We start from the raw sequence: 16,294 nt of genomic DNA on the forward strand, positions 1-16,294 counted from the left end.
CTCTCCACAGAGAAACACTGGAGCTCTGTCAGAGTGATCATCAGGTTCTTGGACACCTCCCTGAATAAGGCCCTTCTCCCCCGATCACTCAGTTTGGCCGGGCGGCCAGCTCTAGGAAGAGTCCTGGTGGTTCCAAACTTCTTCCATTTACGGATGATGGAGGCCACTGTGCTCATTGGGACCTTCAATGCTGCAGACATTTTTCTGTACCCTTCCCCAGATCTGTGCCTCGATACAATCCTGCCTGAGGTCTACAGACAATGCCTTGGACTTCATGGCTTGGTTTGTGCTCTGACATGCACTGTTAACTGTGAGACCTTACTTAGACAAATGTGTGCCTTTCCAAATCATGTCCAATCAACTGAAATGACCACAGGTGGACTCCAATCAAGTTGTAGAAAGATCTCAAGGATGATCAGTGGAAACAGGATGCACCTGAGCTCAATTTTGAGTGTCATGGCAAAGGCGGTGAATACTTATGTACATGTGATTTTTTCGATTTTATTTGTAATAAATTTGCAAAGATTTCAAACAAACTTCTTTCACGTTGTCGTTATGGGGTATTGGTTGTAGAATTTTGAGGAAAATAATGAATTTGATCCATTTTGGAATAAGACTGTAACATAACAAAATGTGGAAAAAGTGAAGCGTTGTGAATACTTTCCAGATGCACTGTAACTGTGTTCAATTAATTAGATGGCATTGGACATTTCATTCATCTCATTGACTATAAATACAATAAAATAAATTCCATGAATTCAATTTAAGGATTTGTAAACATTTAAACTTCTCTAAAGTTTTCCATGCGTAAAATGATTTATGTTTGTATGTTTCCGTGTCCGTGTGAATGTACACAAATATATGTGTGTCTGAAACGCATTTTACACGAACACTCATGAGATCACACTGGATGTGATGATTAAACATGAAAAATATCACAAAACAAAATGAAAATTGAGACTGGTTTGTTTTTCCTAGTTTACTTGCCCTTGAAATGTGAGGTCAGTCATGACTGGATTCATTTGTTAAAACTGATATGTAGAACATGTACTGCTGTTGAAGAAAATGAACAAGTAAAGACTTAAGCTAATTTATTTAAAGGATCTTAATCAAGAGGTTTGATTTTGTACAATTTTGAGATAAATATTTCACTTGTTTTTGACAGAATTTCATTAAAGTGACAAAAAGGACCTTAAAAACATGAGAAACAAGCATCTCCTCTATTGGGAAAGTGACCATATGTCTTAAAAACATGTTTTAAAAATGTGTATTTTGAGTATATATTCATCTTGACTTGAATAATTTCAGTTTGACAGCAGACTGAACTTTATTTGGCTTTAGGTACTTTTGCGTCCACACCTTTAAGCCGTTCTGTTATCATCAGAACAGAATATTCCCAGAACGCCACTGGAAAAGCAATAAATAAACTCTGTAATGACATCAGGAGGCATTATTCATGATCATGATTTCATTTAAAATATGAAAAAGTTTATTAAAATACTTGTTCAAAAGGGGGAGAACTGAACAAATCTGATTTCAGATAATAACATTCAGTAAGTGCTTACAATGGAAAGCTCAAGAAAAAACAGAATATGCTTTACAAATATTGAGTTAATATAATGAGGGAAGTTTTAAAAATAATGTACATATACAGACACTCACAAGAACATTCAATTACAAGAACATCATAAAAGCATACCACATGTATTGCACAAATGCTCAAGTGGCATTTTTTCTGCTTTCCACATCCATCTCACATTAAAGTGATAGTTCAGGGTTCACCTTAATTATGTTAATGCCAAAGCCATTGGATTTTTTTATTAACTGAATAATTTTTGAATGATTTGAATCACAATGACATGGATACAGTAAGGAAATGATTTATTTTTGTCTGAACTATTCCTTGAACTTTTTTACCAACTTGTCTCTTGCTCTTCTGTCAAGCACAAAGGCACACACACACACACACACACACACCCTCTCACATACACACACACACACACACACACACACACACACCCTCTCACATACACACACTCACACATACACTCACAAAAATATTCTCTCTCTCTCTCACACACACACACACACACACACATACACATAAAATAAAATACAAATAATCTTCACATGAATTGTACAGGACGAACTGTTGTCAAATAGGCTACATCATAAGAATGTGCTTGATTTTGCCGGTTTACTGAAAACATTTAATTGTCTTTCATTTCCAATTTTCAACTTGTGTATTCTGTTGTGAAAGCTTGTGCTTTCGACTAAACAGTAAACTACAATAAGAGGTTTCTTATGAAGTCAAAAATGATGCAGTGTGAAAATAAAAATAAAAGTATAAAATTATTGATACGATGCCAAAGAAAATATTTTACTGTGCGGTTTCTCCATTCACACATACATTACACTCACATAATGCACAGCTTTCAAGTTGGACAGAGAACTTTACAAATTGACATCTACATAACCTGTCTTTGGAAACAAAGTGTTTAATTTTAGACCGACAAAAATAAAAAAGAAGAAGAAAAAAAGAAGCAATATTAACACTGCAACACTGTGATTTACTTGCTTTTCATGTTGTGCATTTGGGTAAATCCCATGAAACACATGTCCAGGTCACATTTTACCACAAAATCAAGATCATTTATATAATGTCCATTTAAAAAAATGAATACTATTCATTGTGACATAATTGTCATGATAATTCAGCAACTTCCATAATGCACCTTTATTTGTAATTTGTTTTTAGTTTGTTTGTAATTCCCTTCATTACACAAACATTACTGTAATACAATTATTATTTTTATTAGTATTCAAATCAACCTAATTTAAAGTCGGTTAAAAAAATACCTCCATGATGGATAAATACTAAACAATTTGCATAATAATATTTTTTCTGTATTGCGTTAATGAGAATTTGCTTAGTTGTCATTAAAACAATTACGATACAAAAAAATCTTAATGGTCCTGATAGGCTTCAATTTATTTATGTAAAATATGGTATCTTAATTCTTTTTGATATTGGGGTGAAGTTATTAGGAACTACAGAGCCTCTTAGAGGACGGAGAGAATTTATTAAATAGTTTTGCATCCCCTTACAACAGCTTTGTCCATTATTTGTTAAAATGAGTCATGCTTTGTAAGTTGAATTATGGTATTTGTATTAAATCCATAGTGACCACAACATTTCCCCTGGCTTTACTACAGTAACTATAGTATTTATAGAAAAACCATAACCACAAAATATACCATGGTTTTACTACAGTAGTGGTGGTGTAGTGGGCTAAAGCACATAACTTTTAATCAGATGGTCACTGGTTTGATCCCCACAGCCACCACCATTGTGTCCTTGAACAAGACACTGAACTCCAGGTTGCTCCGGGGGGATTGTCCCTGTAATAAGTGCACTGTAAGTCGCTTTGGTTAAAAGCATCTGCCAAATGCATAAATGTTTAAATGTAAATGTTACAGTAAGCATATTTTTATCATTATATTTAATTTAGAGCTATATTATAATACCAGAAAACCTAAACTATGGTAATAAATGTCATAATCATCCTGCCAAAAAAAAAAACATGGTAACTACAGTGTATATATATATATTGTTTTATTCAGATTTTTATAACCACAGGTTTGGTTATAAGTATTTCAAATTATTATTTTTTTACCCCAAATATCACGGTTAATATATGGCTACTGTACTAAAGGTACATTTTGTGGTTCCTATGGTTTTACCACAAATACCATAATTCAACTGTTGAAAAACCATGGTTGATTTCCATAAGTTATTAATAAATCTATTGAGAGTGAACCTGAAATAATTATGAGGGAAAGCAAAATTGTTATAAAATAAGTTCCCTCCCTGTGGCTTTAAAGAAAATGATTGGTGCCATGGCTTCTAGTTTTCTAGATCCACTCAAAGTCAAACAAATATTTAACAATTCTATATCACTGAGACTCAGAGGTAGCCTTTTCCCAAAATGTCCCAAGTGAGACCTTTACAGTAAAATTCTGAAAAAGCATTTTTCCAATTTCATTCCTATTCTATTTATAGATCATGTTCAATATGTTGATTTATTTTTAGTTTCAGTCCAATGTGTTTGTCCATGAGATGTTTATTGACATTAGTTTGGTCGCCGGACCAGTGAATACAACTGGGTAACGTGTCTTTGAGCTGTAATTAGCCACGTTTGAAAGCACTGATGCATCACTGAGTTGACGTGCCGCTTGTCTTTCTTTTTTTGTGAGATCTTATTTTGTCTCCATCAGAGAGGCGCAAGAATGCGACAAATTTCCTGTTATTTCCTGGGGGTTATGCTTTGTTTTTCCTGTTTCTGGGAGCCAAGGTTTCCTTTTTTTCCTTTGTCCCTGCTGACTTCCCATAGCTGGAGACTGAATGGAGTAGTGTGAGGTACAAAGAACGTTTATAATTTTCACTCGTTTGGGATATTTAAAGTGAAACAGGTTCGAGTGAGAGAGGAAGGTATCATGCCATGCTGCTGGTGGGTGTGCTCTGGGTGCTGCCAATGCTGGCGTTGGCACTGCTGTTCTCAGAGGGTGACTGGTGGGTGGGGACCGGCTGACGTTTGGTAAGACCACATGGGCATCCTGATATCGAGAGAACTAGATAAAAGAGAAAGAGAGACTGAGCACAATAAACACCAAACCAACATGTTGGTGTCCACGGCAACTATCAAGCGAACTATCATATTGTGAGAAGGAAATGCGAAAGAGTTGAAAACACTCAAGGAAGTGTGCAGGGAAAGATTTCCTCCGGGAACAGCATTTCTATCGCTTTGTACTGAATAACACAGAGAGTTTTAGTACCTGAGAGTTCGGCTGCGGTTGATCCCATAGACGCTGAATGGCCTGAAACCCATTCACACATTATAACTGATTAAATATTCTGGACTGTAAAAGATTATAGTTGAACATAAAAATACACATTGATCACTTGTATTCGCTTGTAACAGGGCAAACCAGTGGTTCTCAAACTGTGGTACACAAAACAACCCTGGAAAATAACTAAGAATATAGACAGGAAATATAAAAAGTAGGGCTGTTGAATTAACGTGTCAATTTAGTGTGATTAATTATATTAAAAGTAAACATAATCATTCATCGCAATTGACCTGTATGTAAATTCCGTAATAAGTAATGTTCCAACCATCGGAGCAATTGAAGTTTGATGTAGCACCTTGATGCAGTAAGGGGCAGTCAGCGCAACTCCAGCTGTACAGATAACACACCTCGTTAAACCAACAGTGCATCCTTTCACAGATGACTCGCTCAAAGACACTTCTGAATTCAGGGTTCTCGAGACGCAAAGTTTAAAAATATGACTTGACACAGCGTCCATTTAACACAGCAATTATGACTAGCGATGCTGAAAACTGGTGAGACTCGACGCAACCAAAGTGAGATGCTCCAAAAGCGTCCGTCTGAAGCTTTAGTACATTGACTAACAACTGAACATAGCATTGACGGGAGTAGGCCAATTATTGGGTTACGTGCAATGAGATGGAAATAAAACAAACAAAAGTTTGAATTTTAACGGCACTTTTTGTATTGTATAAAGGTTTTATCGAAAGACAGCACATAAAAAGTAAACAATAGACACAAATTATTTAGGTATGTTTATGTGTAGTATGTTTTTTTTGTTTTTGTTCTAATTTCCCATCTACTGTATTTACAAATTTTAATATAGTTTTGTTCTTAGAATTTAATATAAAACTCGCATTCAGTTTTAGGAATGCAGGATGTGATGAGGTCCGATGTTGACCATTAGTTAATCACAATTGTAATCGCGCATGCTAACCCCCCCCCCAAAAAAAACAGAGGTGATAAACAAAAAAGTCAAAGTCTGTGAGCATGTAGATGTTCAATTTCCCAAACTGATCTCATAGAATCACGTTACTATAATTATTTTGACATGGCTTTTTGTGTGTATCGCTGCAGTTGGCTGGTGAAATGAACACTAGAGGCGCTACAACAACAACAACAACTTTTATTTACTTTCTCACAAATCACAAATAAAACTGCAGAATATCAGTTCATGAACACTTACTTTTCAATCTGTTCCACACAATCATAGTAGCGTTTTACAGAAGCTTGTTCAAGCGTGATCAAACAGCGCGGTAGCTCAACTGATAGAGCGCTGCACTTGCGATGTAAAGGACCGTGGTATGAGTTCTGAAGAGCACGCGAGTCCACACGTGAGCCAAAAGTGTCATAGAAGCACCACAAAATGACGTGGATGTTTCAGCAATTGTGTTTTTCATCTCACATTTGTTTTTTCTGACACTGTCGGTTAGGTTTAGGGTCTGGAGGTCGGTTTTGTTGATTTAAAACTCAATAGACCATTAACCTTAAAAACCTCATCTGTTTGGGAGAACATTTCACTCGCTTTTAGCACCACACAATGGGCATTTTACCTAAAAAAAAATCTTCGTCAGTTTGAGAAGCACTGGAATAAACAGATCAAATATAAACTGTCATCTGTCTGGATATATATAAACCGCAGCAGCCGGAATCAAATTGTCACTGTTACTTAACTGTTTCATCTTATTTCTAGTGGCAAATCATCTCGCGGCTTGTTACAGCTGCTCTCTCCAACTCTTCCCTCATAAGCTAAAGGAGCAGAGAAAACTCTACCAAATACAGTATCTGCTCACGCTAGAGTATTTATATGATAAACTCCACTCAAGATAACTCCCTCTCTGTTACTGTGACTTACCTGTGCGTATTTTAATAAACCATAAAACTCCAATGAGCAGAACTCCAATCATGAATCCCCCAAATGCGATTCCCAGAACAGCCGACAGTCCAAACTCAAAACATTGATCTGAAACAAACAGACAATTCAGATCAGTTGAAATCATCTTTTCATTTTTCCATTTAATTTGATAAATTACTTATCAAAGCAATATCAAAGAAAATACATCATTAAATAACTTTGGTTTGCGCGGTTGTAAAGCTGCACATGCAACATAACCAAAAAATAGTGAAATGTAGCATTATGTCACATTACAGTGTCACTCATTGGAAAAAGCAGAACACTGGAAAACAGCTGGAAAAACTAGGCAGTGTACAGTGATACTGTGCGTACTGTGGTGTGGACGAAATTTGCTTCAGGCGGAAAAACCTAAGCATGATTTGGACGTAGGTTAGTAACTCCCAAATATGATGATGATTTTAAGGCTACATGTACAAAAGACAGCATATCCACTTAAAGACAACTGCACCAGTTGCAGATGTCAAACACAAGAGTATGTGGTCAGACGTGCAGGTGTGCTGCTGCGAGAGTGGATTGAATCGTGCGGTTTCCACTCAACCTGCATCCTCTCTGTTCACACCTTCAGTGTCTGACCTCATCATATATGACACTTCCCACACACTTCTGAATTTATGATCTTCCTCCCCAACCAATAGGATTAAACAGGCTGTATGTGTCTCTGCTTGTGCACTCTTTGATGGTGAGACCTCAATGTGTTTGATGATAAAGGCCGAGAACCTTTCTCAAAGCAAATAGTATGAGCGTGTTTACCAAAAACACCTCAACCGCTCCAATAACTGTTCCCAGGGGCTTGAAGAATTTTTGTTGTGGTGCCACAGACGGATCTGTTTTATATTTCTTTTTATATTCCTTTTCCTCCCCAAGACAGCCGAAGGGCTTCCACCAAATATTTATGTGTTTGGTCAGAAAGTCTGAGCTGAGCAAACACAGGCAGGAAATGGTGGTCAAGAGGGGATGAACTTTGGCCCCTCAAACAGGAAGGACAGACCCGAGCAGACACATCCTGACTGCTCTCTCAAAAACAGCAACTTTGGACTGATTCTACTAGCCCCTTTCTATTCATTGCAGACTAAATCAGTGTGATCTCTGGACAATAAAACATGCTTTCAGAGATGGAAGAGAGGATGGTGATTTGAAAGACCTCCTACAACTCTAGAGAACAGACCCAGTGCTGCTTCTTCTACACTAACCACCCAACCATCCAGATTAACCGGTTGCTGTCTGTGCTGGAATAGTGCTGCATCATACAGGTTTAGTCAATGTCATTATTTTCAGTGTAGCTAGGCCTATGTAAATCAGGCTCATAATAAATTGCCCCTTATTCACAAAAGTGATATTTACCTAGAGCATTTACCATTGTATTTTCAATCAATCGAATGAATCAGGCGGTAAACAGAATTGAACAAATGATGGAGAAGTCCCTTTCAAGGCAAGTTAGTCCACTCACTCCAGGCAGCTATTTTCTATTTAAACAAGCAGCATAAATGTACAGCTCCTATCTACTTGAATGGGGAAAGACCGAAATCTCTAACAAGGTTGGTCAAGATTACGATCAAAAAATATTTTTTAAATCAGCAGAAAAGTCTGACAACAATGGTTTCATAAACTCTGTTTCTTTAGCTCAGATTACGCAGGCTGGTTCAACTAATGCGTATGCACATTCTCAAATTACTGACAGGCGATCTCTGTATCTAAAAGCTGATTGGCTCTTTTACCTTTAAGGCGGGTCTTCCTTTTCTACAACCATTGGGCGTTCCAATTTCTCCCATTCATTTTAATACAAGTAGTCCATCTCTGCTAAATAGTCTCTGGAAGAGTGTCATAAATGGCCATAAATACAACATGATCTCATGAATATTGGCATGTATTCTTAGGTAAAGAGTGGTACTTTTATTTGCATAGATATTGAAACATACAATACTGACAGCATCTAAATCATTTTACATATGTAAACAACTTTACAATGTTTAATCATTTTTACTGAATCCACGAATATTGAATTTATGGAATTAATTGGATGAATTTATTATATATATAATCAATGAGATTAGCTAAATATTCAATGCGATCATATTTATTTAACACGGGTAATGCATTTACCAGATTTGACATCATAACACTTTTCTTTTGTCCTATGGGATTTTGGGGGCACTATTGAACTCGTTTCGAAGGATTACATCACTTTTCCCAAGACTAAACTTTAAAATGTTTAAATGAATACAAATGATGTCATTCTTTAATCATCACTTAATTACACATATTTTATTTTTTTATGCCACGTCTCTAAAATTTACTATAAAGACAAAATAGAATTATTTAAAATGTATTCAATTAAAATAATAAAATATTTTTATGAAAATTACTGTCTCTATTAATTTATCTACCTGGGCTGCGTTTTCCAATAACGATCAATCTTAGCGTTTTCTACGAGCAATTTTACGAATGTTTCCATTTTTTTTACATGCGTTTCCCAAAGCTGCACTTAACATGAACACGCAAAGATGCGCTTTAAGGACTACTTAAAAGTGTTGCTGTCCGTGTGACAGTGCTGAAATGTGACCATATAGTTCTGTTCATCATTGTAACAGCATTCTATTTGTGCGTAACTTTACAATCATTTGTAATTTACCTCGCTATATTTTAAAAATATATTTTCTAATTATCTGCATATTTACATATTGTTTTTACAATAATTTTGTGCTGAATTTACTTTTTACACAATCTGCTTCCATAATCAGGTGTACATTTGTAATATTTCATTTTCACAAATTCCTCTCGATGTAAAAGCTTCCGCGATTTGTTTTAAAAGATAAGACCTGTGTATGATCCTGCTAATTACAAGCATTAATTGAATATTATTCCGTGTTATCACGGAGCACAAAATAAGGAGACGTTGGGAAGACATTATTACTATTATTACTAGACTTAGTCTAATTAGTCTAAGAATAAAGTGTCACTAATCCTCCACTATTGGTATTGGTATTAATATTGTATGAAGTGTAATTTCACGATTGTCCTGCAGGTGTCTGCATATGTTTGTGCCCTTACGATGCTCGTAGCGCTGAACGATTACTCCAGAGCACTCGTAAATCTACAAGCATTTTCAAGAACTACTTAATTACGAAGCGTTTGAGAAATGGGCTGCAAATCTAAGATGAAATCGTAAGTTGGATTCCACGATTTTACGATGTTTTTAGGGAACGAAGCCCTGTTATGTTTTTTATGTTTAGGGGTAGGGTTATGAGATCTAAAATATCTATACAATAGTAAAACATTTCTATACAAATGTATTTATAATATTAAGGATTCATACATTTTTGTACATTTGTAAAGCTATTAATGTAAAAAAGAAATTATGTAAATTTGAACGTCCATGTTGTTTCAACGTATATCCAAACACACACAAATGTGCATGAAAATGTTACGTACAAACAGCTATGAATAATAATGAGATTCGGCTGTCTATGGAGATGTGCAGTGTAGTTGAGGGCACTTTCAGTGTTTTGAAGAATTGATTTAGGTGTCTGGATCACAATGGTGCACTGTTACCTGATTTACATTATTACTTAAGTGAATTGGTTGATAAAACATTGTATTGAAATAAACAACACTATCAGTGGGTGTAATTTATTCTCAGTGAATTACCCCTTGATTTTCCATATACGGTTTTATTGCAAAAACTTTTAAACTGCCTTCCATTGTCCCGCAAGTGTCTCAAATAGACAACAATGCAGGAAAAATAACATGTGGACCGAGACTGAGCTGAGCATGTATGGTGAAGACAAGACCCTGTGTCAGTTTCCCGGGATCTGTTTCTGTCTAGAGTGAAATACAATGGAGTTTGTCTCTGTCCAACCGTGAGGTATGTGTACTCTGTTCCTGACTCATCTGCCCGGGGACCGTCTTCCCCTTTCAAGAACAACACCTTCCCTTATTTGTGTGTGCTTGACAATAGCGACTCGGGCCCTGGGTTTGGAGGGCCACACATACCAGACCTCGGACACAATAAATCCCCCACTGACTAATTATTTCTGATTGCGGCCACAAGGTCAGCGAGCAGGCCTTCCTATAAACAGCATCCAGTCCTGCACTTCCTCATATCCTGACCTTATCTACATTACGACTGATATGTCAACTGAAGGTGGGGCGACACCAGCGCAAATTTTGCAGAGATGAGATGGGTGTTGTTTGAATTCGGGACAATAGCGTGTCTTCCTTTTGTTGTCATCTGTAACGAATGGTGTTGAATGGGAGTTTTTATTTCCTGTATGTCTCCAAATTAGAACTCAAGGTTATCGAAAATAACAGGGTTAAAGGTTCTGTGTTGCAGAGTGTCATCAAGTTTTCGAAATATCTTGGACATAAATTCGCTGCAAGTGACGCACACAGATGACCCAACAACCCTGTAATTATTAAAGAGATTCTGACACTTAATTCCGATTGGTTGTGCTGCATTTGTAGTCGTTGATGAAAATGTTGATAAATGCACATCCGTTACTGCACATTCTATATACATATGCCAAATTGCTGTTACTTGACAACTGTAAACAGTCTACGTTTAGACTACTGAACTATATGACTTTGAGGAAGGATCATTTATTCTGATCATTTTTATTATTATTATTAATACATTCTCATTGAACTAGTCATATTGCTGTTGCCAAAGTTTTATAAAATCAGTTCAAAAATGATTAATAGGGCTTTAGTCTAAGAAAACCCATACCCTTTGTAAAATCAGTGTAACACACAGACTCTTGTGGCATATTGTTTGAATGAATACAACAGTGTGCCAATATTCTGCAGTTATGATTACTGATAGTGGAATTAATGGGATTAATACAAATAACTGTTCCTACTTGGCTGATTAAAAGAAGTGGAATTAATAGAACTCGTCAAACAGCCTTGTCAATGGGTAACTTTGAGTAAATATTGTATACACCAAATGTATGCTGCCTTCACAAGCCATCAGAATTATTATACTGTAAATACACGTTTTCTACTTGAAAGTTGCCCATGAATTTGTAGTTATGACTGGGAAATGCAAAAAACGTTTTTTTCCGAGTTTCCGAGTTGGGAGGAGACAGAAACTTTCAACATGGCGTAGGAAAGTATGCTGTCTGTAGGGAATGTTATGTTTTATTCATTTTTATAAAACCAGCTGCCTTGTTTTCATTTGCTGTTTCGGTCATAAACATTTACATACTGTATAAGCATATTGTACATTTATTAATCAGATAACATTATTTGACCACATTTACATTATCGTTAGCAAGCCGACTAACGTGAATGATGTCAAAACTAGAGTTCACCAAGAAACATGTAAGAATGAACCTGGCCTCAATTCTTTCCCAACATAAAAGCACTTGAATGTGACATACTCATCATTACAATTACAAACTATTTCAATGAATAATGAATCTTGATCTAAAAATTTGACATTTACTGTTTTTCAGCAATTTTGTGTACATTTAAATAGCTAGCATAACACTGTAATATACACTTTATGTTAAGGGACCACAATAATGCGCTACTTAAGCATGAATACTACAAGTAAGGATAAGGCTATCTTAGCCATAATTTACAACTTATTACATCTTATTTTGTGTAGAAAATGAAATGAATGCTCAGTTTCAAAAAATATATATTAAGTTTACTAATTAGCCTGATTTACTGGCATAATATTGTTTTGTATTGGCTTAATAATGTCGTTACTAGTAAATTAAAAGCAACTTGACCCACTGTTCAAAAGTGAAAGTTTAACCTACTCAAGTTATGGATTTTCTTTGCACATGTTTCAATTACAATACACAGTAAGTTAACTGCAAATACTGTAATCACCTAATAAATCTCAAACAAATTAATAACTTGTGTAAGTAAGTGTTTCACTTAAAGAAATTGTCTAAACCTTTGAGCAATTATTGAGAGACAGTTTAGTAAAACTGTAACCATTTATTTTAAGGGTCCACAATAATGCAGTAGTTAAGCATGAATAAGACAGTAATTAATGCATAACTGAATGTTAAGTAAGGCTATCTTACCCATAATTTACAACTTATTAAATGTCTTATTTTTGTGTAGAAATGAATGCAATTAATGCTCTATTTAAGATATAATATGTATCATATACAGTAAGCCAGTCATTAAGGATAATTAGTGTTGGCCTTACAGAACTGTTCATTCTAAACTATTTAAATTACAGGTTTGTTTTGCATGTATTGGGTGGTATTTAGGAAACAATTTTCAGACAGTAATCATGACTCATTTTTACTCATTTTACTGGTAACGCTTTATTTTAGGAATCAGAATTTAGACAGTAATTCATGACTAATAATTGGAGTTGTACGTGACTAGTTACAAACCTGTTTAGAATGATAAGTTATTTATATGCATTCTACATGTATTTTATAATTATAAGCCACACATTCACACAGAGTACTCAGAACCTATAAATCATGCCATTTGTGTCATACTACCTATTGATTGATATGTTTTGGTGTTAGCTAATAAATTCATTGTTATGAAAAAAGCGAATGTAAAAGGGCTTAAAGCAAGAATAAGAAATCAGCCAATAAAGACTTAATAAATACTTTATAATGCCAAACCAGTCCATGACTTATCACATACAAGTGTAATTGTTAGTCATAAATTACTGTTTTATTTTTTGATCCCTAAAATACACCAATCAGCCACAACATTAAAACCATGATGAGAGAAGTCAACAGTTAAAACAACAATTAAAATGCCCAATTGGTTGACCATTCATTATGATGTGCAACCAAACTGAGCAATTTAGGAGTGCTTTCAATTTTAGTTTGTTTGTTTTTTGTGTGCTTGCGTATTATTGCAAAAGAGTAATATGCAACTCTTGTAGTTGTACTTACTTGGGCTTGGCATATAAGACTTGATGACCTGCAAGTTCCTCTTGACTTTTGTTTCATTCAGACAAAACTGAAAACACAAAAGAGAACAACACAAGATGGTTTTGCAAATGAAGTGATACATGAATTTCTACTGACGTTTTATTGACTGTGTGGAGAACATATCAGCACAAACTTTGATCTTTTCATGACAGAGCTGAACGGCACACTCCAGTTCCCACGAGGTAGATGGAAGATCTTGAAGCAGCTCGAAGGAGAAACTGAGTCTCTTGGGGCAGTTTTTATTGGAACACGTCTCCTCTTTAAAAGGCATGTTCTTCTCCAGCAGCATAGAGTGCACTCGACAGCTTCTCACTTTAATGCTGAGGGAGATACTTCCTAATGTTTGAATAGAGATCTGGTTAAAGAGAAAGACAGGTGGGTTATTCCATGTCCAATCAACCAAATTTCAGAAACTTCCCTGGCTGGAATAGTTTATTTTGTTAAAATTTTTCTCTGATGAATTTACACATAGAATTCTTAAAGGTACAGTAGTGAACAGTCTGCTAAACTGTAAGGGTCAGGGAGAGGGTGGAAATGGCCATTAAAAAATTACAACTGTTGGTGAAAAAGACTAAACTCATCTACCTCTGCATAGACCCTCTTGTTACTGTGAACTTTGCTGCTGGCATCCAGAGGTGACGTGTAGTCTGGAGATGAGTACAGCTGCATCTGCAAAGGACTCGGTGATGAACTGGATGCCGAGGTGGTGTGCTCCACTTCTGGTGATGCTTTTGATGAATATAAAGAGAAAAACAGAAATAAAAAAGATTGTTTTAAGAAAAAGCATATTTTAAGAGCAACAGTGTTTTTGGTTATAGGGACAGTTCACCCCAAAATGAATATTCTCTCATCATTTACTCAAACTCATGTCGTCTCAGATGTGTAAGACTTTCTTTCTTCTGCTGAACACAAACAAAGATTCTTAGAAGAATATTTCAGCTATGTAGGTCCATACAATGCACGTGAATGGTGACCAAAACTTTGAAGCTCCTAAAAGCACATAAAGGCTGCATAAAAGTAATCCATTCGGCTCCAGTGATCCAATACATTTTAGGTTAGAACAGACTGAAATATAACTCTCTTTTCATTGTACATTTTGACATCTGCTCTCCCCTTGCCATTCATGATTTCAAAGCTTGATTATATTTCGAAGTGCTTGACGAATGCGCAGAGTGTAAGATGTTCGAGCTTGAAATAAGATCGCCAAGGAGATTGCACGTCAAGATTTCTAGAGGAAATGTAGTTATATTTTGGTCTATTCTCACCCAAGACCGATTGGATCGCTTAAGAAGACAGAGATTAAACCACTAGAGAGACATTTGGATTACTTTTATGCTGCTTTTATGTACTTTTTGGAGCTTTAAAGTTTTGGTCACAATTCACTTAGAGATGAGATGCTCCTCTAGAAATGTTGTTTTTGTTCTGTAGGAGAAAGAAAGTCATACACATCTGGAATGGCATTAGGGTGAGTAAATGATGAGAGAATTTTCATTTTTGGGTGAACTATAGGAATAAGTTTTTCCTTACCAAAAATCTTCCCCATCGCCAAAGTTCTCACATCTAATTTTTAAATTGGAAAATGGTTGTGCCATGGTCGAGGTCAGTGATGTCAAAGGTCATTGGTTGTTGCGTGTCTCGTCTTTGACGTCAAACCTAGAATGATGCGTCTTAGAACGTTATATTTGAATTGAATGAGACGTGAGAGCTAAAGCAGAGGGGATGATTTTCGGGGAATAACAACTTCAATTTGTGTCTGTTCCTCACACAAAGCTACCTTTTATGGTGCTTTTTTTTGGTTTGTGTGTTCTCAACTCAACAGCAGTAGTATTGGTTATTACAATACTACTAAATATATCTGCATTACACGAGGGAAAGAAAGTCATATGAAATTAACAAAACTACTAGTGGCTGAGCAAATGATAAGAGAATTTTCATTTAACATTTTTAATGCGGTTTTCATTTCTTTAAAGGAAATTGCAACAGCTTTCCATAAATGAATAGCAGTGTTTGTTCAGCTTGAGGCATAAAGAATGGGAAAAATAAACTCAATAACGTGGTATGAAGGATTGTTCCGCTGTTGGCGGTTGAAGGTGCATATCACAGACACTGCAGTGGCACTTTTCATATGTATTAAACAGCTGCCGCAATTGATGAACTACAGGAGCACTTCAACAAGCACGTGTTTTCATGCAAGTTAATAAGCACTCGACAGAGTGACCTTAAAAGACGTTTCAGGAATTGTGCAGTATTGAGCTCCACTCAATGCAGAGAAGAAAAGTTTGTAAGCAGTTTGGGACACACGTACCACACAAATAACCTGAGAATGAGCCCTTTATAACCAGACGCATGCAAGAAAAGAACGTCACCTGTAGAACTCGTGATCTTTCCGATCCACAGCTGGACCGCAGAGATGTTCAGATGAATCACAGAGTAACTGGTGACGGATGTGCTCTGGAAGTATGAAAAAGCCTTATTCGTGATGTCTTCAAGATCATCTAAGATCGCAAACCTCGGAGACATCAGCAGGTTATTGAAGAATATATGATTATTAGACTGAAAGAAAGAAAGA

The 16,294-nt window shown here is 35.9% G+C and overlaps 1 protein-coding gene across 2 annotated transcripts in view; it reads right to left on the bottom strand.

Moving 5' to 3' along the window:
* Window positions 1-3,611: 3,611 nt before the first annotated feature.
* Window positions 3,612-16,294, bottom strand: part of LOC127624016 (endoglin-like) — a 60,627-nt gene continuing 47,944 nt past the window's right edge. Inside the window, exons 8-15 of one of the 2 annotated variants that reach the window (XM_052098623.1) lie at window positions 16,092-16,278; window positions 14,311-14,453; window positions 13,859-14,080; window positions 13,687-13,753; window positions 6,746-6,853; window positions 6,565-6,639; window positions 4,837-4,878; window positions 4,528-4,632 (exon numbers count right to left, since the gene is read on the bottom strand). In XM_052098623.1, coding sequence (XP_051954583.1) covers window positions 6,569-6,639; window positions 6,746-6,853; window positions 13,687-13,753; window positions 13,859-14,080; window positions 14,311-14,453; window positions 16,092-16,278 — 798 coding nt within the window. In that variant the 3' untranslated portion in view covers window positions 4,528-4,632; window positions 4,837-4,878; window positions 6,565-6,568. Of the gene's footprint in view, window positions 4,633-4,836; window positions 4,879-6,564; window positions 6,640-6,745; window positions 6,854-13,686; window positions 13,754-13,858; window positions 14,081-14,310; window positions 14,454-16,091; window positions 16,279-16,294 lie in introns of both variants that reach the window. The other variant, XM_052098614.1, reaches the window with a different exon arrangement.

This window comes from Xyrauchen texanus, chromosome 3 (assembly GCF_025860055.1).
Source record: "Xyrauchen texanus isolate HMW12.3.18 chromosome 3, RBS_HiC_50CHRs, whole genome shotgun sequence".
Taxonomy (NCBI): domain Eukaryota; kingdom Metazoa; phylum Chordata; class Actinopteri; order Cypriniformes; family Catostomidae; genus Xyrauchen; species Xyrauchen texanus.